Source organism: Anabrus simplex, chromosome 13 (genome assembly GCF_040414725.1).
Source record: "Anabrus simplex isolate iqAnaSimp1 chromosome 13, ASM4041472v1, whole genome shotgun sequence".
Classification (NCBI taxonomy): domain Eukaryota; kingdom Metazoa; phylum Arthropoda; class Insecta; order Orthoptera; family Tettigoniidae; genus Anabrus; species Anabrus simplex.
The window spans coordinates 54012676-54040613 of record NC_090277.1 but is presented as its reverse complement, the minus strand read 5'-3'; the positions used below and the strand labels follow the sequence as shown (position 1 = coordinate 54040613).

Here is a 27938-nt window from a genome sequence, read left to right as displayed (position 1 = left end):
TCATTCGGAGAAGAAATTACAGATGAATGGGAGGGAATCAGGATCTGTAGAAGTTTCTGATTATTATGGACACAGCCTTGGATAAGTAGTACAGGAAAAAAATAAGCAATGTCCGTGGGTGGCGATGGAAATATTTAAGTATTGCCGCAGTAAATTTATATCAGTGTATCACAGGACTTTGAACATAATTTTTAGTCACATCACTATTGGTCCTGCTTACGAATGTACGTATTTAAGGATCCTTACCTGAATTATAAGAAGCCAAACTCCTAGGAACTGACTACGGCGTAAGCACTCGGGCGACGCCATTCTTTAATCCTGAAAGAAGACATCATTGTGTTATAAAAATGTTGATTGAGGCAAAATAAATACCATGCTGTTTTAAAAATCCATAATGTGTATCTTCCTTAGAGATGGAAAATCGTCTGATGTAGACGTGGTCTTTCATTTACTTTATCAAAATGAAGTTCATCACACATCATGTAATGCTGAAAAAAATCAGAAAAGAAATCAAACAGGAAATAAATAAATAAATAAATAAATAAATAAATAAATAAATAAATAAATAAATAAATAAATAAATAAATAAATAAATAAATAAATAAATAAATAAATATTCTGCGAGATTTATGTAAGATCGAATGATTTTCATGACGAAGTTGTATATCTGTCCAACTTCCCCTAACCTATATTTTTAATAGTTATGACAGCAATGGCCCCAATGACCCAAATGAATCACAGCATAGTTGAAGAAATAGTAATAATTTCGTGTGGGTATTTTTAGTCGAGTGCAGCCCTTGTAAGGCAGATCCTCCGATGAGGGTGGGCGGCATCTGCCATGTGTAGGTAACTGCGTATTATTGTGGTGGAGGATAGTGTTATGTGCCGAGTGCGAGTTTCAGGGATGTTGGGGACAGCACAAACACCCAACTCTCGAGCCAATGGAATTAACCAATGATGGTTAAAATCCCCGACTCGACCGGGAATCGAACCCGGGACCCTCTGAACCGAAGGCCAGTTGAAGAAATATGTACCGGTAATTGAATTCAAAGAATTCCCTCCGTTGTTTCTTCAAAATGTTATCTGGACACGTAATTATCGACATGGTAACACACACAGGTCTTTGGTGACACAATGATAGGAAAGGGAAGGTATTAGCCTCAGTATCTGGTCTGGTGTGGAAGTGGGGAACACAGGAAGCTATCTCGTGAAGCAAGTGAATTTAGAGCTTAACGTAACAGCAGACCTCGCAATCAATCAATCAATCAATCAATCAATCAATCAATCAATCAATCAATCAATCAATCAATCAATCAATCAATCAATCAATCAATCAATCAATCAATCAATCAATCAATCAATCAATCAATCAATCAATCAATCAATCAATCAATCAATCAATCAATCAATCAATCAATCAATCAATCAATCAATCAATACTGATCTGCATTTAGGGCAGTCACCCAGGTGGCAGATTCCCTATCTGTTGTTTTCCTAGCTTTTTATTAAATTATTGTAAAAAAATTGAAAATTTACTGAACGTATCCCCTGGTAAGCTATTTCAATCACTAACTCCCCTTTCTATAAACGAATATTTGCCTCAATCCTCTTGAATTCCAGCTTTATCTTCATATTGTGATCTTTCCTATTTTTAAAGACGCCACTCAAACTTACACGTCTACTAATGTTACTCCACGCCTTCTCTCCACTGAGAGCTCGGAACATACCACTTAGTCGAGCAGCTCGTCTTCTTTCTGCCAAGTCTCCCCAGTCTAAACTTTGCAACATTTTTGTAACGCTACTCTTTCGTCGGAAATTACCCAGAACAAATCGAGCTGCTTTTCTTTGGATTTTTTTTCCAGTTCTTGAATCAAGTAATCCTGGGGAGGGTCCCATACACTGGAACCATACTCTAGTTGGGGTCTTACAAGAGACTTATATGCCCTCTCCTTTACATCCTTAATACAACCCTTACATATCGTCATAACCATGTGGAGAAATCTGTACTCTTTAATTACAATCCTTTTTATGTGAATACACCAATGTAGATCAGGTACTTACAATCATCCCCAAAAGGAACTTTCGCCCTATCAACGCAGTAATTAAAACTGAGATGACTTTTCCTATTTGTGAAACTCACAACCTGACTTTTAACCCCGTTTATCATCATACCATTGCCTGCTCTCCATCTCACAACATTATCGAGGTCATTTTGCAGTTGCTCACAACCTTGTAACATTTATTACTCTGTACAGAATAACATCATCCGCAAAAAGCTTCAACTCTGATTCCAATTCTTTACTCGTATGATATATATATAAGAAAACATAAAGGTCCAATAATACTGCCTTGAAGAATTCTCCTCTTTATTATTTCAGGGTCAGATAAAGCTTCGCCCACTCTAATTCTCTGAGTTCTATTTTCTAGAAATATAGCCACGCATTCGGTCACTCTTTTGTCTAGTCCCACAGCACTCATTTCTGCTAGCAGTCTCCCAAGAGACTATACTGCAAACTACTTCCAATCTCTTCACGTTTCCTTCTGAGCTTTCAATTGAACACTTCCTTCGCTCGGGAATTCCGACTAATATTGTGAGCAACGGCTAACAATGTAATTGTTGAGTCTGGTATTCTGCAGAACTGGCGGCACGGCTTGTTCAGACTCGATGTATTAAGTGGCTCATTAGTGAACTCATCTATTACCTGCCAGCTAATGGAACACTACTGACTTTAATTATAGTTCCCTACCTGCTGTTACATGGACCAGCTGATGAAATAAATATCAAGAGATAAATCAGAAGGAGCAACCGACCGTTGCGTGACATGCAGAATTGATTCACCTGCTTGATTTCTCCCCCTTCCCTTTGTGCGATGCAAAGACCAACAGCGTATGTTGGCTAAGATTCTCAATGACTAGCTGCTATTCTCTCAGAGCTGTTGTTGATAGACAAAAAATATTTGACCAATAGATCTATGAATTGATGACTGCAGAAAGGACTTTGGTTCAATTTTTATTTATGAATTTTTGTTAACACCATCTGGTTTGCAGTCCAGGACTGGAGTATAATTCTATAATCAAGGATTAATACCTATGTGCAATTTTGTTCCAGAAAATTCATAATTACAAAGTATCTGGCACTATATCCTTCACTATTCAACAGTGGAATCAAGAAAGTGCTGTAACGAAGTCATTAGCAATTAATATCCTCTCGCTTAAAGAAACAAGATGTATGAGATAAAAGGAATTAAAATTGTTGAACAACAGTATTTCTTCAATTTTGTCGTGGAAACTAATATTGCATATTGCTTTCTTGTATCGATTTTGAGTTCAAGTCCTTAATCAGTTTTGGTGAAAAGAGTTCATTCAGTGTTGATAATTACTATTTTAACACAATATATCTCATTTTGCTATAAATATAGATAAAAAATAACAACGTGTTACATTACGGAAAGTAATACTACATGCTTATATGTACATAATATCGTAACTAATTAATACCCATATATATATAATTAATGACATATGTTTTTTAACAATCACTAACTGTTTGTTCGTTGTAAGATGTCATAATTGATTTTGTTTGCAAATTTAGAAAATGTCTTCAGGTGTTTGTCCACGATTTTGTGTTTCTCTACCAGTCAGCGGCCCAGTGAGTTTATAATACTGCTACAAAGTTCATCTCTCTCGGAGTTGAGTAACTTAAACTCCCAATTTACATGTATATATGTATGTATGTTTCCCATCTCCTCCTGAACCACTGAAGCAATTTCAACCAAACTTGATACACATATAACTTACTATCTTTATAAAAGCACTGCAATGTGGGGGGTAAGACACCCTCAGCACGCCTAAGGGTGTGGTGGGGAGCGGGTAAAGTATAAAAATAATTGAAAAGTGTTGAATCCATAGTTTTCGGGGTCGTTGAGATGAGTAGTGATACTCCGGATGATGTTGAAGTCAAAGTTCAACTCCCATTATCTTAAGGGTGAAAAGGGTTGAGAAAGAAAATGTCCGAAACGACCGAGATTATGGAAGTATGCGTCTATGCTCCAGCATAGCACTCGACTAAACTTACTATCTGGAAAATTTACTGTGGGTCAAGCACCTCTAGAGCACGGGATGGAGTCCTAGATTCATTGAAATGGCTCTGGAGAAGAAGTGGCCTTCTTTGGATTGTTCTTGTGCCTGCTACTACCTTCTGAGTGTGCGGTTGGAAGAAGTGTCGCAATCTATTCGTCTTGACAGGAGGATCTATTTCAAAGACCATAAACTGTTTTTTTAATAGACGATATTTCACCCCAGAGTTGCTAAAAGTTTAAATGTTTGCAGTGACACGATCTATTCCTAAAATAAACATACATAGGAAGAGTAACGACAAGGTTAAGAGCTATCTCGGTGTCAGAATTGTGTTCTATTCGAATGTTGTAAAAACAAAGACACGGAACCGTCGCACACCAGGCAAATGCTGGGGCTGTACCTTAATTAAGGCCACGGCCGCTTCCTTCCAACTCCTAGGCCTTTCCTATCCCATCGTCGCCATAAGACCTATCTGTGTCGGTGCGACGTAAAGCCCCTAGCAAAAAAAAAGATCAGCTTGAATCCAATATCTTGGTATTAGAAGAACGAGGATAAGGTCACCAATTAGTCTGTAACATCTCTTCTCAAAAGTAGAACACGTGGAAAGACAAGAATGCTTAGCAAAGTGACTATCTGCAAGGATCTGTTTGTATGTCTGCCATGTGCTTTACTTCGCACCGACATAGATAGGTCTTATAGCGACTTTGTTTAAAATCTGTAGGGAAGTAATCACTTTCATTATAACGGCGGTTGTTTTAAGTGAGACCGACGTCTAGACATAATGCAATGGTCGCGGTTGGGCTCGAACAGGCACTCATTTGTCACCTTGACCTTTGGAACACATCACGAGCCTTAGGCCATGACCGTGACGAGGTAATTACTTTCACTTCCAAACTCCCAACACTCTTCTTATGACGTCATTACGTGGATATTAATAAAATGTATCCATGAAGTTTGTTTACAGTGTTCGACTTTCTTATCACAATTAACATCTTTTGAATTCCACTCCCTGTTTTTACGGAATAGAAGTGAATTAGAATAGAATTACGCACAACTTCGGACCAGGAATTGTATCGTTCTTCAATGCCCAAGGAACGATATTTGATAGCTGCAGTCGCTTAAGTGCGGCCAGTATCTAGTATTAGGGAGACAGTGGGTTCGAACTCCACTGTCGACAGCCCTGAAGGTGGTTTTCAGCGGTTCCCCATATTCACACCATGAAAATGCTGGGAGTTTACCTCATTAAGCCCATGGCTACTTCCGTCCCACTCCTAGCCCTTTCCCGTGCTATCGCCGCCACAAAACCTATGTGTGTCGGTGTGACGAAAAACAACTTGTAATAATAATAATAATTGTTGCTGGAAAAGTCATAGATAGCCAATTCATGGGACACTGAAACAGACCGACTCACAGAATTTACACATTCTTAAAGAATAAAACTACTAGATCAAATTGGTACAAGCAGACAGAGAAAGACCTGAAGGAATTAGGATCTACTGGACCGAGATTAAATCAGCAAAATCACCCTCATACAGGGTTTTGAGGATGATGAGATAAAGACTAATCGGAATGTATGGTGCCTGCAAGAAAAATACACCCATTCACTTCGCGTGAAGGAATACTGGACTAAAAGGAAAAGCCAACAAATGCTGATTCCGCGTGGTCCTAAGTGAGTCATTCGAGACGAAGCAGAAGAAGAAGTAAAGTTAGCTAGAGATTACGATATTACGTATAAATACAATTGTGTAATTGTACGGAATCTCTTACGATTTGTAACAAGATTTTTCACTTCATAAGACGAAATTTTAAAGTTTTTGTGGGTAGTGGCTGTGTTATTTGGCAGGGTACCTCTGGATGCAAACAGGAGACGTCTGAAAACCCATTGAACACGAGGAATATAATACTTGGCCAACAGATATGGCAGATATGGCGTATACATAGCCTCTGTGGATCAGCGGTAGAGTGTCGGCCTCCGAATCCCAAGATAGCGGGTTCAAACCCGGCAGAGGTAGTCGGATTTTTGAAGGGCGGAAAAAAGTCCATTCGACACTCCATGTCGTACGATGTCGGCATGTTAAAGATCTCTGGTGACACATTTGGTGTTTACCCGACAAAATTCATTAAATCTCAGCCATAGACGCCCAAGAGAGTTTCGGTTTACTCGGTCTGCCATCTAGTGGGGGCCTAGAGTAAAACGGAACGTCAAAATTGACGAGCAGACAGCCAGATGGCGTCAAATTGAAATGTCTGCACACGGTAGCTGAGGCCATACGATTATTATTATTATTATTATTATTATTATTATTATTATTATTATTATTATTATTATTATTATTATTATTATTATTATTATTATTATTATTTCCGAAATTAACATCCTGAGCCTGTTAAAGGTGCCTTTCGAAGGGAATGGCAGGATCTAATACCATCGCCTTGTTCTCTTTCTTATTGGTGACTACGACGTCCACTCTTCTTGTTGTTTATTTTGCTAGTGGCTTTACGTCGCACCAATACAGATAGGTCTTATGGCGACGATGGGATAGGAAAGGGCTAGGGGTTGGAAGGAAGCGACCGTGGCCTTAATTAAGGTACAGCCCCAGCATTTGGCTGGTGTGAAAATGGGAACTCACGGAAAAACATCTTCAGGGCTGCCGACAGTGGGATTAGAACCCCGAATGCAAGCTCACAGTCGCGCGGTCATAACCGCACGGCCAACTCGCCCGGTTCTTCTTGTCCTTACTCGATAGAGACGATTAGCAGTTCGGTGCACCTGCAGAACCACAGTAGATGTATTAACGTTTCGCTCTCGTTGCAACCACTTTGACGGCAACGTTCATTAGCTGTCTAAGGAATATACAGGTTGGGATTTTAGGCCAAGTGTCCGCCTTGTTACCACGCTCTGGTCCAATGAAAAATTTCTCCTAAAATTACAGGGCATCAGAGAGACCGGGGAGATTATAGTTTTTCTCGACTGTTGATATCGGCATCAAAGCCACGGGATCTCCACATTTATTTAGAATATATGCAACATTACAGCGTGATTTTTTCATTTTAAAATATCGGACGTACATTGATTGGGATTCCATATGTGGTAGCCTTGATGACAAACCAGTGATGATACTACAGACCAGGAAGGATATACCATTGGTTTCAACTCAAAATGACCGGATTTACTTCAGCAATCCATTGTCGCGATTAACAGAAAGAGAAAAATCGGCCTTGTTACTGATCCAAAAATGAGGTTTGAGAGTAAGAGTTCACAGGCCAAATAAGGTGATTCTGAAAAGAAGGGACACTACGAATCCAGTATTATGTACTTTGAAGGAAAACATCACATGCCGCCAGTTGCTGGGAGGTGATTGGGTTGCTCTTCGGTTTGCGAGGATCTGTCACAAAATTTTCAGTTTATTTCTTTCTACGTTTTGGTATTCCTGTTTCGTTTATAAAATATATTATTTTTTATATGTTTTATGTACAGTAATTCAGTGTCAATGGTAAATTACAATGTAAAGAAAAATAAAGTTTTCCTGACATCTGTACAATACAGGAATTTCAAATTTAAAACAATAATTAAGCTAATTATATTGTAAGATAAATAGTGAAGAAATTACTATCTATTTGATGTTATCGCACAGTACTCATTGTTCTAGAGCAGCTATTTCTTGTAGATTTTCTCTCTCTTACTCCATATATATTTATTAATTCATTGTTTAAATCTTTACCATAACACTGCCTTCGGTCTGTGTGACTCTCCTGCATTGCGGTCCATGTTCCTATCCTCGAGGATCTGTAAACAATTGCCCGAGGAGGTCCCAGCGAGGACCTTGACATTTGGTGCATGTTGGCCCAGTACCAATGCTAGGGCGGCACATTCCAGAGTACTTCAGCAGGTCCATGAGACCTTGGAACACTTCTATAGGACAGGGTGTTCCAACAATAGTACACTGTTTAATAAAAAAAAAGGACATACTGTAATCTGGGCGTTCACAGCATCTATAGAACTCAAGGGTTGTTGGTATGAGTACACTATTACGTGAACATGTTTACTTATATCAGTTAAACAATCCATTCTTCCATAATGTATGAAAATAATACTTAGGCAAACACTCATTTTTGTGACGTCGTACTAACGATGCAACTGTAGAAGAAACAATGAAACTTCAAAAGACCATGAACTCTTCCACATTTATATTTTCTTTAAATTTTCGGACACACATCTTCTCTTATTATGGGATGCTATCTTGGCTGAATATATGCTAGGGCCAGGGTTAATAGGAAGTGTCGGCCACCCGCTCTTCCATAATGTAACAAGAATAACATAAATTATAGGAGTTCTGAAGTGCCGTACTCCTAATGTTTATGCAAACTCCATAGCATAATCGTTGTGAAGGTAGCCTATACTTACTGCTCGCTTCAGAAACTTTGCATTCTAACCTATTAATGCATAAAAATCCGGGCTCTAATGATAAGGATGTTTGTTGTTTAAAGAGGCCTAACAGCTAGATCATCGACCCCTCATGGTACCAAGTGAACGAAATGAAAACTTCAAAATGTATCGAATGACTAGAGTCTAAAGAAAAGCTAATGACGATGAAAAAATAACCGTGAAAAGAAAACAATCAGTGGATCACATTCAAAATGCCCTAAGTACTGGGATGATACTTACCTAAAGGAGTCCAAAATCCAGGTCACCGCCCCCTCATAATGCTATTAATAACTAGTAAGCAGAATCATGGTGTTCCTACTATAGTGGTACTCATCACAGGTAACGTAGGTTCATTGTGGTACTAATCGAAGGTAATGTAGACCCATCGTATGTCACACACAATGGCACCACTCACAGGTAACACAAACCTATGGTGTTTCGCACATAAGGGCACTAGTCACAAGCAACGAAGAACCATGATATTTCTCAAGTAGTGGGACTAATCACGGGCGCCAGTATTCCCGTGGAGTTCCTCACTTAGTGGAACTAATCACAGGCCACGTATACTCATGACGGTGCTCACATAGTGCTACTAATCATAGGCAATGTAGACCGATGGTGTTCCTCACATAATGGTACTCATCACAAGTAATCACATGGTTTTGATATCATCACTTGGTCGCCCCTTTTAGTCGTCTCTTATGACAGGCAAGGGATACCGTGGGTGTATTCTATGTCTGCGTCTCACATCCACAGCAGGGTAACTGATACACTAAGAAACCTACATACTGATACAATAATATTTCGAATTCTGAACGAATCTACATCAGAACACTTATCCTCAAATTTTAACATCCTCTTCTTTATGGACATCATACCAAACCAATTTCTACCCTTCTGATACCCTTTAATCACTGTTATGTACACAGCCGCTCCTTCTAGGTGTCTGGAGTAAGGCTATAGAACACTCTCCCTGTGCGTATACGTAATATCACTTCAAAGGTATCATTTAAACGGTCCTGTCGATATTTCTTCTTAAAGCTTGTATGTATGTTTATTTTATTTACAAATGCATTTATTTCTACTTCCTCCATTTGGAGGTTGCCCAAAAGACAAAACTTGCATAAAAATTTGATTAATAATTACAAGGGCCGTTTAAAACCTGTCTATAAATGATAGGTATACTACAGAAAATCCTAAATAATGAAACATTGTATCAGTCAATAGTTTTGAAATCCACGAGAAATTCCTTATAGGACAAAGATATAACTAAGAGTATAAACGATTTTTTACTATTGCTAACGATCCTTTCCGTGCTGCTAACCCAGTGTTCTTAATGAATTGGTTATGCAAATTAAATTTCTTACAAAAGTTGTGAAGTGTGGGTGTAATAGTGCCTCTTGCTTCTATCATCAATCCTAAAACTTCTATGGAGTCCAGATGATATTTCTCGGCATAGTATGAAATTGTGGGTTCATATATATCACATATCACCGTACATCATACGGTTGAGTGGATGATGCTTCGGTTCTGATTGTGGGGTCTATTATGAAGCCTTTCCTTGAGCCCGGTGATATAGCTATCAAGTCAATCCACCGTTACAGTGAATGAGAGCCAATATGATTTAGAGCTATTGTCAGGTAATGTAGATAGATAATATTAACCATTAACAAAATAACACCTATGTAGCGTTTCTAGATATTGAAAAGGCTTTCGATAACTTGAGTTGGGACAAACTGTTTAACATTCTTAAAGCTACAGGTTTGGACTAAAAAGACAGGAGGCTGATAATGCGACAGATCACGATGGTTTATATCGGAGGAAGTATCCAGACAGAAAAAGTCAGGAAAGGTGTAAGGCAGCGTTGCTGTCTCTCTCAGTACCTTTCATTGAAGAAGCCATGAATAAGTTTAAGGCAAATACCAAAGAAGTAAATGAAAATGGACGTCATACGCAATGCATTCGATTTGAAGATGACATAGAAAATGTAGCAAACTCCGAGGAAGAGTTGTTTAAGGAGCTGAATGTATTGTGAACAGCATTGTCAGATTAGACTTCAATGTCAAGAAGACCAAGATATTCGTTGTGAATAAACACTCTGAAAGAATTCACACCAACATAAAGTTTACTGACAAGATAGTGGAACAAGTCACCAGTACAGGAAAAATCTTGCATATCTTGGAAAATCAACCTAATAATTGTAGGCGAAGGCTTACCGTAACCTGAAATACATTCTGTAGTAGGTTGCTAAGCAACTAACACTTACACTTCCTCTGATGATGGAAGAATAATACTCTCTGCTAAATACTATTTGATTCTCTGACCTTCCCCAGCTTCTCAATATACTCAACAGGCGGCAGAACAGTCCTAATCGCTTACATGCTGCGATGAGAAATCAGTCTGCGTACGTACAGACGGGAAGGTATCAAGTTGACGAGCCTTCTGTATGACTATTAAGAAAACGCAAGGACAAACGCTTGAAAAAGTGGGGTGTCTACTAACCGAAGCAGTATTCAGTCACCGCCAATTGTATGTTGAACTACCTCGGGCAAGATCGTTTGAAAATGTTAAGATCCAGAAACGGCCGAATGGTCAAAGAACAGAGTATATTGTATGGAAAGATGTGTAAAATAAATTAAGAATGCATCAATTATCATGTATCGGTATTAAATGTTCCTAAAACTATTGAAAAGGGCAGGCAAAGCAATGTAACTGCGACAAGCATATCAAGACGAGTTATCTGACCTGTTTATAAGGAATGCCGCTGAGCAACACTGGTGCACTAGTACTATTTTTTTCCATTAATTTAGATAGTATCTAGATACTGTATACAGTCTTATTAACTTTCAAATTTTGTCACTATGTACTGTATGCTGTGGCTAAGTGTAAGAGAGGGCCGTGGGCCCTAACTTCGCCACACACAAGGGCATAAAGTAAATAAATAAATTCTATGTTGTCTTCCTTTTCCAACCTGCAGAGTTCTCTCGAATCTTTCACATTGCTTCCTTTCACTGATATAATTACTATGAAGCCAGGTGGCTCAGACGGTTGAGGCGCTGGCCTTCTGACTTCAACGTGGCAGGTTCGATCCTGGCTCAGTCCGGTGGTATTTGAAGGTGCACGAATACGTCAGCCTCGTGTGGGTAGATTTATCGGCACATAAAAGAACTCCTGCGGGATTAAATTCTGGTACCTCGGCGTCACCGAAAACCACAAAAGTACAATAACACTAAAAGATTTTTTTTGCTAATGGCTTTACGTCGCACCGACACAGATAGGTCTTATGGCGACGGTGGAATAGGAAAGGCCTAGGAGTTGGAAGGAAGCGGCCGTGGCCTTAAGTAAGGTACACCCACAGAATTTGCCTGGTGTGAAAAGGGGAAACTACGGAAAACCATCTTCAGGGCTGCCGACAGTGGGGTTCGAACCTACTATCTCCCGGATGCAAGCTCACAGCCGCGCGCCTATAACCGCATGGCCAACTCGCCCGGTAACATTAAAAGAAGGTTGTCGTTAGTGTAATTCATCTCTGCAATTTGAAGGTGTTAAAATACACTAGCCTCATGTCGGTAGGTTTACCAGAACTCGAGAGAACTCTGCAGCGTTTTGATCTCTACATAATAATTCTCATACTTTTGTATATAGCTGTAGCCTTTACTTCTTCATGGCACGTTACAACTCAATGCTGTCCAAGAATGCCATTTTCACAAGACTCCTTATTATGTAAATGTTCGTGTCAAGCTAAAATACAAACTGCGCCGGACAAAACAGTTGAAGGGCTATTCTTTAAAGTGTACCTAGATGTCGCACGAAGACACCTGTCATGATAATTGCAGACATTATTTATGACGGTATGTTAATGTAATTCAATTTGGGTGGAGTGATTTATCTGGTAACACCTGCTGCTACTGGTAGCGTGGGAGAAATGCAAGGCAGTTTGTGCTGCGGGACTGTATAAGGAGCCTCTCTAAACGTGCAGTGCAGGGTTGCCTATAGCAACAGCATTCTGTGGTTTATTGTGTTAAGTACTAATCTTTTATTCGCACACGGGATATTGCGTTATTTTTAATGTTGGAAACATTCATTAGCAGGCAAAGTGCGGGTTCCCACACTACGAAAAACGTAAAATTAAGCATTTTCCTCAATTGTGCCGAATGTTGAAGGGCTAAATGGCCCGGAAAGGTTTCAAATTGTGAGTCTTGGATAGCACTATCAAACTAAAACAAATATTTGATAATCACTTTAGGCCTAAATGCAGTTCCGGAAAAAGGCCTAAAATTGCATATTTCTTTACTCGTTTTGTTTCTGATTCAAATCCTAGCCAAATTACTTATATAATTTTTTCTGTAATGTGTTCCTTGGTTCAATACCCTCAGGCATTTTTTGATTTTTTGAAAAATGTCCATACCGAATGTGATTATAAGGGCTCAAGTGAAACTCTGCATTGACTGAAATTAGCGCTCGTAGTATAACGATGATGAAGAAAAGGATTGCAAATTTTAGGCATAAATAAGGAATATATTCTCACATTTCTTCTTCTTGTTTCGTATAGGCCAGCTAAGGACCACGACATTCAACTATTGCATTTTGGAATGGGCTTTGATGTTTGCCCAGTAGTTGCGCATCCTCAGGCTGTGTTGCTCCTTCCTCTCCTTTGTCCAAAGGGCGCCAGTCTTCTTTGTTGATAATCTGTCCTGGAACTTCTTATGTTTAAGCATCTTCCTGAGTGCTGTACGATCCTTTAAGATTCCTTCTGTTATTCCCAGTTCCTGTAGATCTTTATTCACTTCCATCAACCATGGTGACTTGGTCTTCCTATTTTGCCAGTAGCTGAGAATCCGGTTGGTCAACCTGGTAGGATGCATCCTGTAGACGTGCCCATAGAATGCTAGGCGTCTCTTCCTTGCTACATTCGTTATTCTTTCACAGTACTTGTAGAGCTCTTGGTTAGGCCGTCTTTTATAACTGTCCCCTTCCTTGACTGGCCCCAGTATCTTCCTCATTATCTTTCTTTCCTGGATTTCAAGTTTTTCCATGAGTCCCTTCCTGTTGAATGTTAGACATTCTGAAGCATATAAGGCTTCAGGGCGGATGACTGTCCGGTTGTGCTTCATCTTAGTATTACGAGAGAGACACTTTTTATTATACGTATTCTTGGTCAGTTGGTAGGCCATTTCAAGCCTGTTAACTCGAGTTGACAAAGCTGTTCCTTCAGAGAGATTGGATTCCAACCATTCTCCCAAGTACTTAAACCTATTGGTTTTCCTGATCTCTCCCTGTTCCAGATGCAACGTACAAGGAGATTCACCGATGTTCGTGATGAATTGTGTTTTTTCGAGAGACACATGTAGCCCAACCTTTGCTGCTTGTTGTCTGAGAACATTTAGTTGTTTCACTGAAGTTTCTATTGAATTAGATATCAGGGCCAGATCATCGGCATACGCCAGACAGTCAACATTGAGCTCATTGCGCTTATGTCCCAAATAAATGCCACTTGGAATCTCCATTCTAGCTAACTCCTTTCGCCACTCTCTTATTACTTTCTCCAAGGCACAGTTAAAGAGGAGAGGGGACAGACCATCTCCCTGTCTCACTCCTGATTTAATTTCAAAACTTTCTGATATGACTCCTCTGAACTTTACTCGTGACCTGGTGTTGCTTAAAGTCTGTTTGATTAGGTTATGGGTCTTCTCATCAAGTCCTAGTTCCTGCAAAATCTTCATAAGAGTAGGTCTGTCTACCGAGTCATACGCCTTTGTAAAGTCGACGAAAATGACAACATTTAAAAAACTGCAATTTGGCGTGCATGTTCCACATAAGCCATTTAGGAAATCTAACTTTGTTTTATTCTGACGTTTTGTGCATAGTGATGTTTGAAATTAACGGTATAATTAATTCCCAGAATTTCCACGGAACTATAGGACTAAATGTGGTACAGAATTTTCTTATAAGGTGATTTACTTAAAATTCGTACCTCATGTCCCTAGGATGTTTTCAACATTGAGTTGCTTGCTCGAAGGCCTAGAACTGTGGATTTGTTATTGTTGGACGAAAATGAGCAAGTTTTGTTTCAAAGTTAATAGCATGCTATAGCGCTACTTGAGAAACACCAGGAGGAGGTGAATATGTATCATTTCTCAAGGGGAGTTTATTATTGTTAGGTCCTGTTTCCTACTGATTGGAGAGTTTTATTTTTGGTAGGACCTCTTGCCTATGGCCTGGGGAATATTATTTTTGGTAGGTCCCTTTATCCACTGCCTGGGAAGTCTTACTTTCGGCAGACCCCCTTGCCTATTGCAGGACGAAATTATTAGTCCTGGGGTAGTTGTAACTCAACATTTAAGTTATACATAAGAACAACACGGTTGAACGGTATTCGTTTCGTTTGTAACAACCTCTCTGTAAACGACGTTGTATGTTCTTCCACATGTTGTTTAAGTTACGAAGTTTACATTTTTATTTTTCCTAATTTACTTCTGTGGGATAGCTGAGGTAAATGCCATCAATCTAGCTTCGATGAAAGTGTGCAAATTGGTGACATTGTGATTAGACTCGTTACCCCAATTTTACCCTTTTAGAAACAAAATATCACATTGGAACATCTTTCCTTTTCCAAATCACCTTATAAGAAAATTCTGTACCACATTTAGCCCTATAGTTCCGTGGAAATTCTGGGAATTAATTATACCGTTAATTTCAAACATCACTATGCACAAAACGTCAGAATAAAACAAAGTTAGATTTCCTAAATGGCTTATGTGGAACATGCACGCCAAATTGCAGTTTTTTAAATGTTGTGCGAAGTGAGAGAATTACGTATTGTAATTAGGGGAGTTAACCATATTTCACCCTAGTAATACAGAATATCGGAAAAAGAACATTTCTTTTCGTAATTAGCTCATAAGAAACACTTGCAAATAATTTTAGGCGTTGTGAGAATTAGTGATGAGCGAGCGAGTGAGTAAGGGACTTCACTTTTATACACAGGTCAGGAAAAAAGATTAAATGAAAATACACAAATTTTCTGTTCAAGAAATTTAAAGGAGGCATGAAATGTCATATCTGATTAGAAATTTGAAATTTTCGGGGCTAAAAATGGCCTTAACCGAAATCTTGATGATTTGAATGCCATTTATTATTTGGTAATTTATACTTTATTCTTTTGATATTTTACGAATCAGTCCATTTTGGACTCTGGAAAGTAATTAGAAGCGTTTATCGGCTTTCTTTGTGACAAAATTTATTTCATTATTCTTTTTGGTATATAGGCTGATCCAGTCGTTGCCCTGCCTTTGTACTCTTCATCAACTAGCCATTTATCAGTTTTCGATCTAAAGACCTCCATGTGCGATTCTGGACAATTTAAGGTCATCTTTTATTTTTCCGATACATTTCGTAGTGCCTTTTTTTTCTTCATACGAAGGATGTTTTCAATCTCCGATTGGCTATAAAAATACACATCGTAACAACAAAATTATTTTATCACTGAAAGTTTAGTACTTTCATACTTATTTTTTCACATAATCGCCAAAACGGTTTAGAGATTTGTCGTATCGTGACACCAGCTTTCCGGTGCCCTCTGCAAATAAGTCTGTCGCCAGTGAGGTAATGTGCTTCTGAACAGCCTCTTGAAGTTCTTCGTTTGTCCACCACAAATGGAGGTTTATGATCAGTGAACATTCTCCAGCAATCCCGGACCTTTCAAGGTCTTTTCTGTACACAATTGTGATTCAACACTTAGGATACTGGAAACTTTGTTCACGTTGGGTCCCAACAATTTTGACTGACGATCATACAATTCAGCGAATGGAGTCAGCCGTAATGTTTCTCAAGCGTTGCCACACTGAGGGGGAGGAGTTTTAAAAGTGTACCGTTACTGGCGATGACACTTGAGTCCTGTATGACGCTCCAGGAACCAAAGAACAATCTAAGCAGTGGATGCATCCTTCTTTTCCAAACGAGCTAAAAAAGTTTAAACTGACAGAACAACAGGAAAACAATGACTACCGTTTTTTGGGATCATAAACATGGCTTGCTGATGGAGCAGGAGGCTGTCCAAACGAACGCTATCTCTCTGGTGGCAGACTTCAGTGTAGAGAGCATCCGAAAGCTGGTGTCATGATACGACAAATCTCTAAATCGTTTTGGCGATTATGTGAAAAAATAAGTATGAAAGTACTAAACTTTTAGTGATAAAACCATTTTGTTGTTTCAATGTGTATTATTAATAGCCAATCGGAGATTGAAAAAATCCTTCGCATGAAGCAAAAAAAGGCACTACGAAATATACCGGAAAAATAAAAGACGACCTGAAATTGTTCAGAATCGCACAAGAAGACATCCAAATCAGGGAGATCTATAGATACGACAAATCTATAAACCGTTTTGGCGATTATGTGGAAAGATAAGTATGAAGCCACTAAACTTTTAGTGACAAATAAAATAATTTTGTTATGTCAATGTATCTTTTTTATAGCCCATCGGAGGTTGAAAAAACAGCCGTCGCATAATTCGATGCTTTTTTAACAAGTTGCTTCACGTCGCACCGACGCAGATAGGTCTTATGGCGACAATGGGATAGGAAAGGGCTCGGAGTGGGCGGGAAGCAACTATGGCCTTAATTAAGGCACATCACCAGAATTTGCCCGATGATAAACATGGGAAGCCACGGTAAGCCATCTTCAGGGATATTAACAGTGGGGTTCGAACCAACTACATTGTCTTCCGAATACAAGCTCACAGCTGCGCGACCCTAACCGCACGACCAAATTTATCTGTGAGGTCAAGAAAGATTTGGAATGTAATGATACCAAGAGAAGAAGAAATCAAAGAAATAAAGTGTTAAATATGGAAGGATTCCAAGACAAATAGGGAAAGAAAACTGGCACAAAGTGATCAGAGGACAGAAGGTAGATACACAGCGAAAGGACGAAGGAGTGTTCGAAAGAAAGGAACAGAAAACATGCAAGACTGAGGAATTGTAATTGTCTCGTGGTCCCTAGCAGGCTACAGCTGGAAGATGGGAAGATAATAATAATAATAATAATAATAATAATAATAATAATAATAATAATAATAATAATAATAATAATAATGTCCGCCTCTGTGGTGTAGTGGTTAGTGTGATTAGCTGCCACCACCGAAGGCCCGGGTTCGATTCCCGGCTCTGCCACGAAATTTTAAGAGTGGTACGAGGGCTCGAACGGGGTCCACTCAGGCTCGTGAGTTCAACTGAGTAGAGGTGGGTTCGATTCCCACCTCAGCCATCCTGAAAGTGGTTTTCCGTGGTTTCCCACTTCTCCTTCAGGCATTTGCCGGGATGGTACCTAACTTAAGGCCATGGCCACTTCCTTCCCACTTCCTTGTCTGACCCTTGCAATCTTCCCATCCCCCACAAGGCCCCTGTTCAGCATAGCAGGTGAGGCCGCCTGGGCGGGGTACTGGTCATTCTTCCCCGTTGTATAGCCCGACCTAATGTCTCCCGCTCCAGGACTCTGCCCTTGAGGCGGTAGAGGTGGGATCCCTCGCTGAGTCCGAGGGAAGGACCAACCCTGGAGGGTAAGCAGATTAAGAAAGGAAGAAAGAAAAAATAGGAAGAAAAAGTCAACAACCAGCTGGATTCAAGGGATCAAAAAAGATTTGGAAAGAAACAATATCAGAGAAGAAAAAATAATAGAAAGATACATTTTCCGGAAGAAAGTTTTAAAGATGGAAGGATTCCAAGGGAGAGAGGCAAAGAAAACCGGCACAAAGTGGTCTGAAGAAAGAAAAAAGAAACATAGTGAAACAATGAAGGAATATTGGAAGAAAAGGAAGAAACAACAACAAAGGATGAAGAATTGAAATTGGAACGTGGTCCCTAGTAGGCCCTAACGCAAGAAGGAGAAGAATACAGTAATTTGAAGTGTCCCTGGTTATTTCATCCGAATTGGGCCTCGAACCTGGGTCAACCGCTCAGGCGAGCTGTTATGCTATCGTGGTGGACGCTCGTGCAAGAACATCCCGATAGTGAGACGACTCTATTGCTCGCAACGTGATCTCAACATTATGCCAAGCGAGGAGCTGAATTGTAGACAATATTAGTGTTTATAAACGTAATTATATGAGTGTCATCTCGCTGGATGGACGAGGTGCGAGGTAAATAGTAATTTTCCGGACCTTAGGAACCGTATAATATTATTATAATTGGCTGACCTCCGGAGAGAAGCCGCATAGCAGGAGTGATGTCATAGGCGCGGAGTTAATGGCCAATTCCCGGATGAGGTCACGGCGCGGCGCTAACAGAGATGCTGCATCTCACTTCTCCGAAAATTATTGATTCACTAATGTTCATTGAATTGTACATAACATGGCACTGGAACAGATGGCTAGTGGCAGAGAAGGAGTGGGAGAAATAATAATAATAATAATAATAATAATAATAATAATAATAATAATAATAATAATAATAATATAAACTGGTCTCGGAGATATCCGGAGAAGAGAAAGAAAAATGCTAAGGATTCTAGGTCCTAATGTAAAAACATAATGAGGAGACTCAAGTCTAACAAAGAACAGAAGGAGTGGTTGAACTGGTGATGAAGAGGTTACAGTTCTATGAACACTTGTTGAGGATGGCAGCAACAGAGAAGTGAGGTTGGAGTGGACGAAGATGGGGTTTCCCGAAGATTATATCATGGTCAGAAATCGATTTAGATAACTCATCAAAAACTTCCGCGGTTTTTTTTTCAGAAGACTGGGGAAAGACTAGTGAGGAAAGTGAAGTCTTATACAGGAGGAAAGAAGGAAGTAGGAGAAATAATGTAAATATACAAAGAGTGAAGGCAGAGAAGGCTAAACTACCACAAATATGGGCAAACGTGGTCCATAGACGGCCGAAACGAAGGAAGAAATAATAATAATAATAATAATAATACATTACATTTTCATTAAAAACTGTTATGCCTTTCAGAGGCTGCCTGGCCGAGGCGGTAAAGGCGTGGTCGGTTCGCCCGGAAGGACGTGGGCTCGAATCACCGTCAGGAAGTCGTAAAATTTAACAAACGAGATTTCCACTTCCGGAGGTGCATATGGCCCTGAGGTTCACTCAGCCTACACAAAAATGAGTACCAGGTTAATTCCTGGGGGCAAAGGCGGCCGGGCGTAGAGCTAACCACTTTACCCCATCACGTGCCGCGGTTAACAATGGTGGAACCCTTTACCTTCCACTCCTCCAAGGGCCTTCACGGCCTGTACGGAGGTGACTTTGTCTTTTTTTGCCTTTCTGCGTTTAGTCTGCAAGCCTCTGTGAATTTACTAAACGTCGCCACAATCCTCTATTTGCAACTAGTGATGTAGTCTCATTTAGTTCTATACCTCTTATCTTTAAATCGTTAGAAACTGAGTCTAACCATCGTCGTCTTAGTCTCCCTATACTTCTCTTACCCTCCATAACAGAGTGCATTATTCTCCTAGGTAACTTATCCTCCTCCATCCGCCTCACATGATCCCACCACCGAAGCTGGTTTATGCTTACAGCTTTATCCATCGAGTTCATTCCTAACTTAGCATTTATATCCTCATTCCGAGTACCCTCCTGCCATTGTTCCCACCTGTTTGTACCAGCAATCATTTTCATGTCTGTTACTTCTAACTTATGAATAAGATATCCTGAACCCACCCAGCTTTCGCTCCCGTAAACAGAAAACAGACCGATGTAAAGATAGTTTTGTCTGGGAGCTGACTTCCTTCTTACTGAATACTGTTGATCGCAACTGCGAGCTCACTGCATTAGCTTTACTACACCTTGATTCACTCTCCCTTACTAGTGTGTATTACCATCCTGGGAGAACACACAACCTAAATACTTGAAATTATCGACATGCTCTAGCTTTGTATCACCAATCTGACATTCAATTCTGTTGAATTTCTTACCTACTGACACCAATTTGGTCTTCGAAAGGCTAATTTTCATACCATACTCATTGCACCTATTTTCAAGCTCCAAGATATTAGACTGCAGGCTTTCGCGACAATCTGCCATTAAGACCAAGTCGTCAGCATAGGCCAGACTGCTTACTACATTTCCACCTAACTAAATCCCTCCCGGCCATTTTATACCTTTCAGCGGATGATCCATGTAAACTACGAACAGCAAAGGTGAAAGATTACAGCCTTGTCTAACCCCTGTAAGTACCCTGAACCAAGAACTCGTTCTACCACCGATTCCCACTGAAGCCCAGTTATCAACATAAATGCCTTCGATCGATTTTAATAATCTACCTTTAATTCCATAGTCGCCCAGTATGGCGAATAATAATAGCGTATGGCTTTCTAGTGCCGGGAGGGTCCGAGGACATGTTCTTCTCGCCAGTTTCGTAGGTACTTTTCCCGGTACATCCTATGGGGATGAGCTACATGTACCGCTGTGTGAGGGAGTTGCCTGTAGGTGTAACTGTACGAGCTAGGAATGGGAAGGAAGCTGCGGTCGTGTTGAGAAAGGTACAATCATAACATTTTCCTGCACCTGGAAATGAGAAACTACCAACAATTATTTCGAGGATGACCGACTGGGGATTCGAACCCACCATCTGTCTCCCGAGTAGAAAGCTAACAGCCATAACTGGCCTCAGTGAGTTAACCTGTTCGGTGCATTATTATTATTATTATTATTATTATTATTATTATTATGATTGTTATTATATTACGTATAAGGTATACGGAAGATCTCAAAAGTTGTTTATATTTTACAAGTTATTTTTAGTGTGAAAGAATAATGAAAGAGGCCGCAACACGCCGTAATGCGGTCTCAGGTTACAAATCACTCATTTAGACAGCGATCGCTGTTCACTGCCTGCCGGGTGATAAACAACAACAATATTGTGTAGCTTTAATTACGACCACTCACACATTCACATGTCGACTTTATTGGCCTGACCACCAGTAAATTGCAGAGCCGAAGGTCAGTCTTGGAAAGACCTCTTGACCCAGGACAAGATAGAATACATAGGTTAGATCATATAGTAAGTTACGTGTATATGAGGTGTTTGCGTGTGTTAGAACTGCCTGCCTGCATCTCATTAGGTACTTGGAGATTTTGATACGGCTGAGCCTGGCGGCACTGTTGAAATTAATTCGTAGGAGGAACCAGAAATGTTCCTACTCTCCTTGGACATCAGGATACCTCAGAGGTCAAGTTTAACTACAGGAGGAGTCACAAGGAAAGCATGTAATAGAAATATCTTCAGAAATATATTTCTTACTGGCAGTTACCACGCGTCCATGCACGTTGAAGTGCGACGTAGAATAGAATATAATATAATAGAATTATCCTATCCCCTAATTTTGGAGGCAAATTCTGGGGCTGTACCTTAATAAGGCCACGGCCGGTACCTTCTGTCTTATCCCTTTCCCATCCCTCCGTAGCCGAAAACCTTCGATGTGTTAGTGCGACGTTAAACAGGAATAAATAAATAAATAAATAAATAAATAAATAAATAAATAAATAAATAAATAAATAAATAAATAAATAAATAAATAAATAAATAAATAAATCCTTCCTTTGACTCTACCCACAGGGGAGATAAAGGAGTTCTGATAAATCGGAAGAAAAAAAATATTTTTTTGCTAGTGGCCTTACGTCGTATCGTCACAGATATGTCTTATGGCGACGGTGGGATAGGAAAGGGTTAGGAGTTGGAAGGAAGCGGCCGTGGCCTTAATTAAGGTACAGCCCCAGCATTTGCCTGGTGTGAAAATGGGAAACCACGGAAAACCATCCTCAGGGCTGCCGACAGTGGGATTAGAACCCACTATCTCCCTAACCGCACGGCCAACTCTCACGGTGGAAGATAAATAATTGTATCCACAAAAGAATGTTACGGCTCATGAATTGTGAGAAAATGTAAGACATTCTAGAACTCGTGAGTATAATGAAAATCCACAGCCTGTTTCCAGTCATTCGACGGGGTCAGAAATGGAATGAATGAAGCCTCCATCTAGCGGCGAGGATAGGAATTGTGCCGGCCGCCGAAGCCTGTTGCACTCCTCTGGAGCAATGATTAATGACTGACAGATGAAATGAAATGATAGTGGAGAGTGTTGCTGCAATGAAAGACGAAAGGGAAAAGCGGAGTACCCGGAGGAAAACCTGTCCCGCCTCCGCTTTGTCCAGCACAAATCTCGCATGGAGTGACCGGGATTTGAACCACCGAACCCAGCGGTGAGAGGCCAGCGCGCTGCCGCCTGAGCCACGGAGGCTGCTCGTAAATATAATACCGTACTAATCTCATAATAATAATAACAATAATAATAATAACAATAATAATAATAATAATAATAATAATAATAATAATAATAATAATAATAATAATAGAGTTGCGACTTTGTGTTTTTTAATTATTTGCATAGTTATTTTGTTTTGTTTCTATTTTAATAGATTTTATTTCTTCCTTGCTACCTTAATGTTTGATCCTTTTTGTTTGTTTTGTTATTTATTATTTTATTATCCGTCCCTGTGGTGTAGACGTAGCGTGCCTGTCTCTTATTCCAAGGCCTTGGGTTCGTTTTCCGGCCACTTCATAGAGTTCAATTCTGGATTGAGGAGTTTTTAATTTTTACAATTTGCTTCACATGGCACCGACACAGATAGATCTCATGGCGACGATGGGATAGGAAAAACCCTGGAGTGGGAAGGAAGCGATCGTAGCTTTAATTAAGGCTGGCGAGAAAATGGGAAACCACGGAAAACCATCTTCAGGGCTGTCAGCAGTAGGGTTCGAACCGACTATCTCCTGACTCAAATCGCACAACCACTTGCTTGGCGGACCGAATAGTAGAACGGGGTTCAATGGGTCAGATTCTAGCACGCTCAATCTATACAGACTGGTGTATATACAATCACCTGTAAACGCTGCCAATTCTTTTACACTGGAGCAACTGGAAGATTTGACATCAGATTTCAAGATCAAACATCAAGAAAAATCAGCAGTTGCAGCACATCTACATGACACAGTCCATGAAGTATCAAATATACAACATGCTGGTTTATACACAAATCCAAAAGGGATAAAACTGAACATTTTAGAAACTCTAGGAATTTACAGGCATCAATTAATAGATCCTCCTTTACGTGCTGAATGGTAAAATCGAAGAGAAATATTTAAAATCAGCATTAAGCTTTATCTTCTACTGTATATTCCTGAGACGACACACACCAATAGTTTACCCAACACAGATGTAATCTGTAGTATTAATAAAAATGAGACTGTTTGTTACGGATAGAATTAAAAACTGCTAGACCGATTGAGGTGAAATTTGGTATTGATCTACCTCGAAATCCCCAGTCAATTCAGAGATATTTTTGATTTTGATAAATTTTACCGTTTCGAACTAGTGGGGGATTTTACAGGGGTATGTCTCAAATTTCGGTAATTTTTACCCTACATCAAGTAGAATAACAGGTAAGCGGTTGGCCCTATCAGAAAGTGAAGTGCAACAAGTGGCCCTGAAATTCAACTTTCTATAAGAAACGCCATATGTATTTTCTTTGTAACTCGAAAGGTTTTCGAGAAAATTCAACACTTTTGTGTTTTGGGCTGTGGTCGCCTTCACTAATGAATGCGCTACTCATTTCGCGAGCAAGTAGGGGTCACGTGAAGTCATGTTCGTCATCATTCGGGTAAACTCGTTCGTTCGTTAACAGGACAATTGAAGAATAAGCGCGCCATTCTGCGGAAAGCGTTTGGAGGATACAGTTCTACTGTTCAGAGTACTAAGCGTGCTAATCCATATTTGAAAACTGCTGTGGGCTGTGGTTTATTTGTTCAGCCAGTTTCATTATCATCGTCATTGTATTATATTTATATTCTGTGTTTCTATCTTTTTAATATTATGTAGGTTTAAGATTCATATTTCATTTTGCAAACACCACTTTAATCTTTGCTCGTACGAAATACGAATATTTTAGTTAAGTAAGTTCATAATGTACGTAGCCCCTTTCTTTCTTTCTTTCTTTCTTAATCTGCTTACCCTCCAGGGTTGGTTTTTCCCGCGGACTCAGCGAGGGATCCCACCTCTACCGCCTCAAGGGGCAGTGTCCTGGAGTTTCAGACTCTGAGTCGGGGCATACAACTGGGGAGGAGGACCAGTACCTCGGACAGCCGGCCTCACCTGCTATGCTGAACATGGGCCTTACGGGGGGGGGATATTGGAAGGGATAGACAAGGAAGAGGAAAGGAAGCGGCCGTGGCGTTAAGCTAGGTACCATCCCGGCATTTGCCTGGAGGAGAAGTGGGAAACCATGGAAAACCACCTCCAGGATTGCTAAGGCGGAAATCGAACCCACCTCTACTCATTTGACCTCCAGAGCCTGAGTGGACCCCGTACCAATTTTCAAATTTCGTGGCAGAGCCGGGAATCAAACTCGGGTATCCGGGGATGGCAGCTAATTACACTAACCACTACACCACACAGGCGGACATAATATTTAGAGCCCGGATTTTTAGTCAATTATAGATTATTATTATTATTATTATTATTATTATTATTATTATTATTATTATTTATTCTCCAAGGAAGATAGCCTTAGTTTACCTAAAACTATGTTAAGGTTATAAAACCTATCTGTGTCAGTGCGACAAAAGGCAACTAGCAATACTGGCACAATTACCTAGCACAATACCCAGCACAATATCTAATACAATACTAGCACAATTACCTAGCACAATACCCAGCACAATATCTAACACAATACCTAGCACAATATATAGCATAATACCTAGCACAATACTAGCAAAATATTAGCACAATACCTAGCACAATAGTAGCACAATACCTAGCACAAAACTAGCACAATTACCTAGCACAATATATAGCACAATACTAGCACAATTACCTAGCACAATTCCTAGAACAATACTAGCACAATCACCTAGCACAATATATAGCACAATACTAGCACAATTCCTAGCACAATACCTAGCACAATTATCTAGCACAATACTAGCACAATTACCTAGCACATTACTAGCACAAATACCTAGCACAATTATCTAGCACAATACTAGCACAAAACCTAGCACAATTACCTAGTGCAATACCTAGCACAATACCTAGCACAATTACCTAGTAAACGAAATACTGCAAAGAAAGTTACAATGAGTTAAAACATTTCCTAAGGAACGGGTAAAGGTTGAAACAGGCGTCGAAAAGTTTACATTCCGTTAACTCACGTGTCCTAACAAGGTGATCCTGTTGATAGCATGTAGTGGACAACAGAAAATTAAATGAGCTACTGTCTGGTACTTACAAAAGGTATCTCTCTAATGATTTGATTTTAAACCGTTAAACATAACTTCTAAATTCTCAATGTCCAGTAATAAACTGTGCAAGCATAAAATTGGGTTCGAATAATTCTGAAGTTAAACGTTGATGAAAGGTTGGAAAGAACAACTCCAGCGTGACATGTCCCTTCATGCTATTTGTCCATACAGAGTTCCAACTCTCTTCCACTGCTAAATATCTTCTTCACATGAGATACGCGACACGTGGAGAAGCTGAAATCTGTATCCCATCGAGCTGAGAATCTAGATAACATGTCCGCCCTCTCATTTCCAAGAGTTCCAGCATGACCTATTACCCAACTAAAACAGATATGCAAGTTGATGGATAAGATTAAATCCCTAACGTTTGAGACCAGTGGGTGCCAACGGCCATACCATGTTGAATACACCGGTTCTCGACCGATCAGTGCAGTTAAGCAACATTGGGCGTGGTCAGTACTTGGGTGGATGACCGCTTGGGAGCACCACGTGCCGTTGGCTCAATTCCCTTTTATGCCGGCGCCGTGGTGTAGGGGTAACGTGCCTGCCTCTTACCCGGAGGCCCAGGATTCGATTCCCGGCCAGGTCAGGGATTTTTACCTGGACCAGAGGGCTGGTTCGAGGTCCAACCAGCCTACGTGTTTAGAATTGAGGAGCTATCTGACGGTGAGATAGCGGCCCCAGTCTACAAAGCCAAGAATAACGGCCGAGAGGATTCATCGTGCTGACCACATGACACCTCGTAATCTGCAGGCCTTCGCTGGCGGTCGCTTGGTAGGCCAAGGCCCTTTAAGGGCTGTAGATCCATGCGGTTAGGTTTTATGGAGACCAGTGGGTGTAGGTTATATTTGTTTCTTATAGCCGTGATGGAAGACTGAGTAATAGGTCAGAATGCCAACTAATTTGGGAAGTGTAGTCTAGCCCATTGTTCCGTTATGTAGCAAGAGTAACATAAATTATAGGCGGTTATGGTGCGTCGTACCCCTCAGGTTATGCAGAACTCACAGCATAACCATTGTGTAGGGTAGACTATACTTGTTTCCCGCTTCAGTAATTTACATTCTACTGCCTAAAATTCTGGTCTCTAATAATATTTAAAAAAAAATCTGTATCAAATGGAGCAACAATTGTATGTCACAGTTTCACTACTTGACGATAGAGTATAAACTCTGAAGTGCGCTGTGGAATATAAATTAATAACAATTATGATTAGTAACAGTATTTATTATTTCATAACGTGTCAAGTTCCTACTTGACAGTTACTTTATGGACACGCTGTAAACTCTTACTATAAATTATTACCTAGAACTCAACAATCCTCTTTTATGCAGCGTCAGACCGTGAAGACCAACACAGCCTCTCCAACATGGATGGTTATTTAGCGCATGCGCAAGTTATGCTAATGAACATCTTTTATTCAAGAAGCCGACTTCATTCATTCATAGTCAATTTGCTTTTGCACGGCCCCGGGGGGACAGAAAGCAATTGTTAAGTTGGCCCGTGACCACTCCAGGAGAATAACCTCCAGATTGGAGCGCGATAAAAGCAAGGAGTTGTTAAGGAGTACAATCAGGCTGTTAAAAAACTCTAATTGTGTACCGCTGACTTGTTTTAATGGCTACCAATGAGATGGGCTGTAAATCACAGAGAACTTTTTATTGGACCCATTCTCGTACTTCTTGATGGGTGCAGTATTTTTTGGATTGGCACGGACCAGGTTGAATGTAACCTTCCTTCAAGTCTCCCTCCCATAATTCATGGCTAATGTTCGAACGTCGAGGTCTACTCTGTTGGAACCAAACCTTTGGAAAGTAATTTTCCGTGGGATTTATTTATTTAATTAATCGAATAGCATTTTGACAGAGCACGTAAATCAATAATTTAATTCTTGCTATCGATGGCTTACTTATAAAACCTCGTATCTCCCAATGCTCTTCCTGTCCATTATTTCCATTAAGACTGGTCGTGTGTACTAACCACACATGGATATGCATCCCATCACAACAATTTTCGTTGGGTTCATTTTCTTATGCTAATGATCTTTAACTGCAATGTACTATAGGAGTGCGTAAATTCGCCAGCCAAGCATCATACCTACAATACGGTATGGTGAGGTCCATTTGCCATTACACATT

The 27938-nt window shown here is 40.1% G+C and overlaps 1 protein-coding gene and 1 pseudogene across 2 annotated transcripts in view; one reads left to right on the top strand and one right to left on the bottom strand.

Moving 5' to 3' along the window:
• LOC136884695 (uncharacterized) overlaps window positions 1–27938 on the bottom strand; it is a 348446-nt gene that overhangs the window by 57788 nt on the left and 262720 nt on the right. For both annotated transcript variants that reach the window (XM_068230002.1, XM_067156971.2), the window contains exon 3: window positions 247–318. In XM_068230002.1, coding sequence (XP_068086103.1) covers window positions 247–309 — 63 coding nt within the window. In that variant the 5' untranslated portion in view covers window positions 310–318. The remainder of the gene's footprint in view (window positions 1–246; window positions 319–27938) is intronic.
• LOC136885149 (5S ribosomal RNA) lies at window positions 26186–26304 on the top strand (annotated as a pseudogene).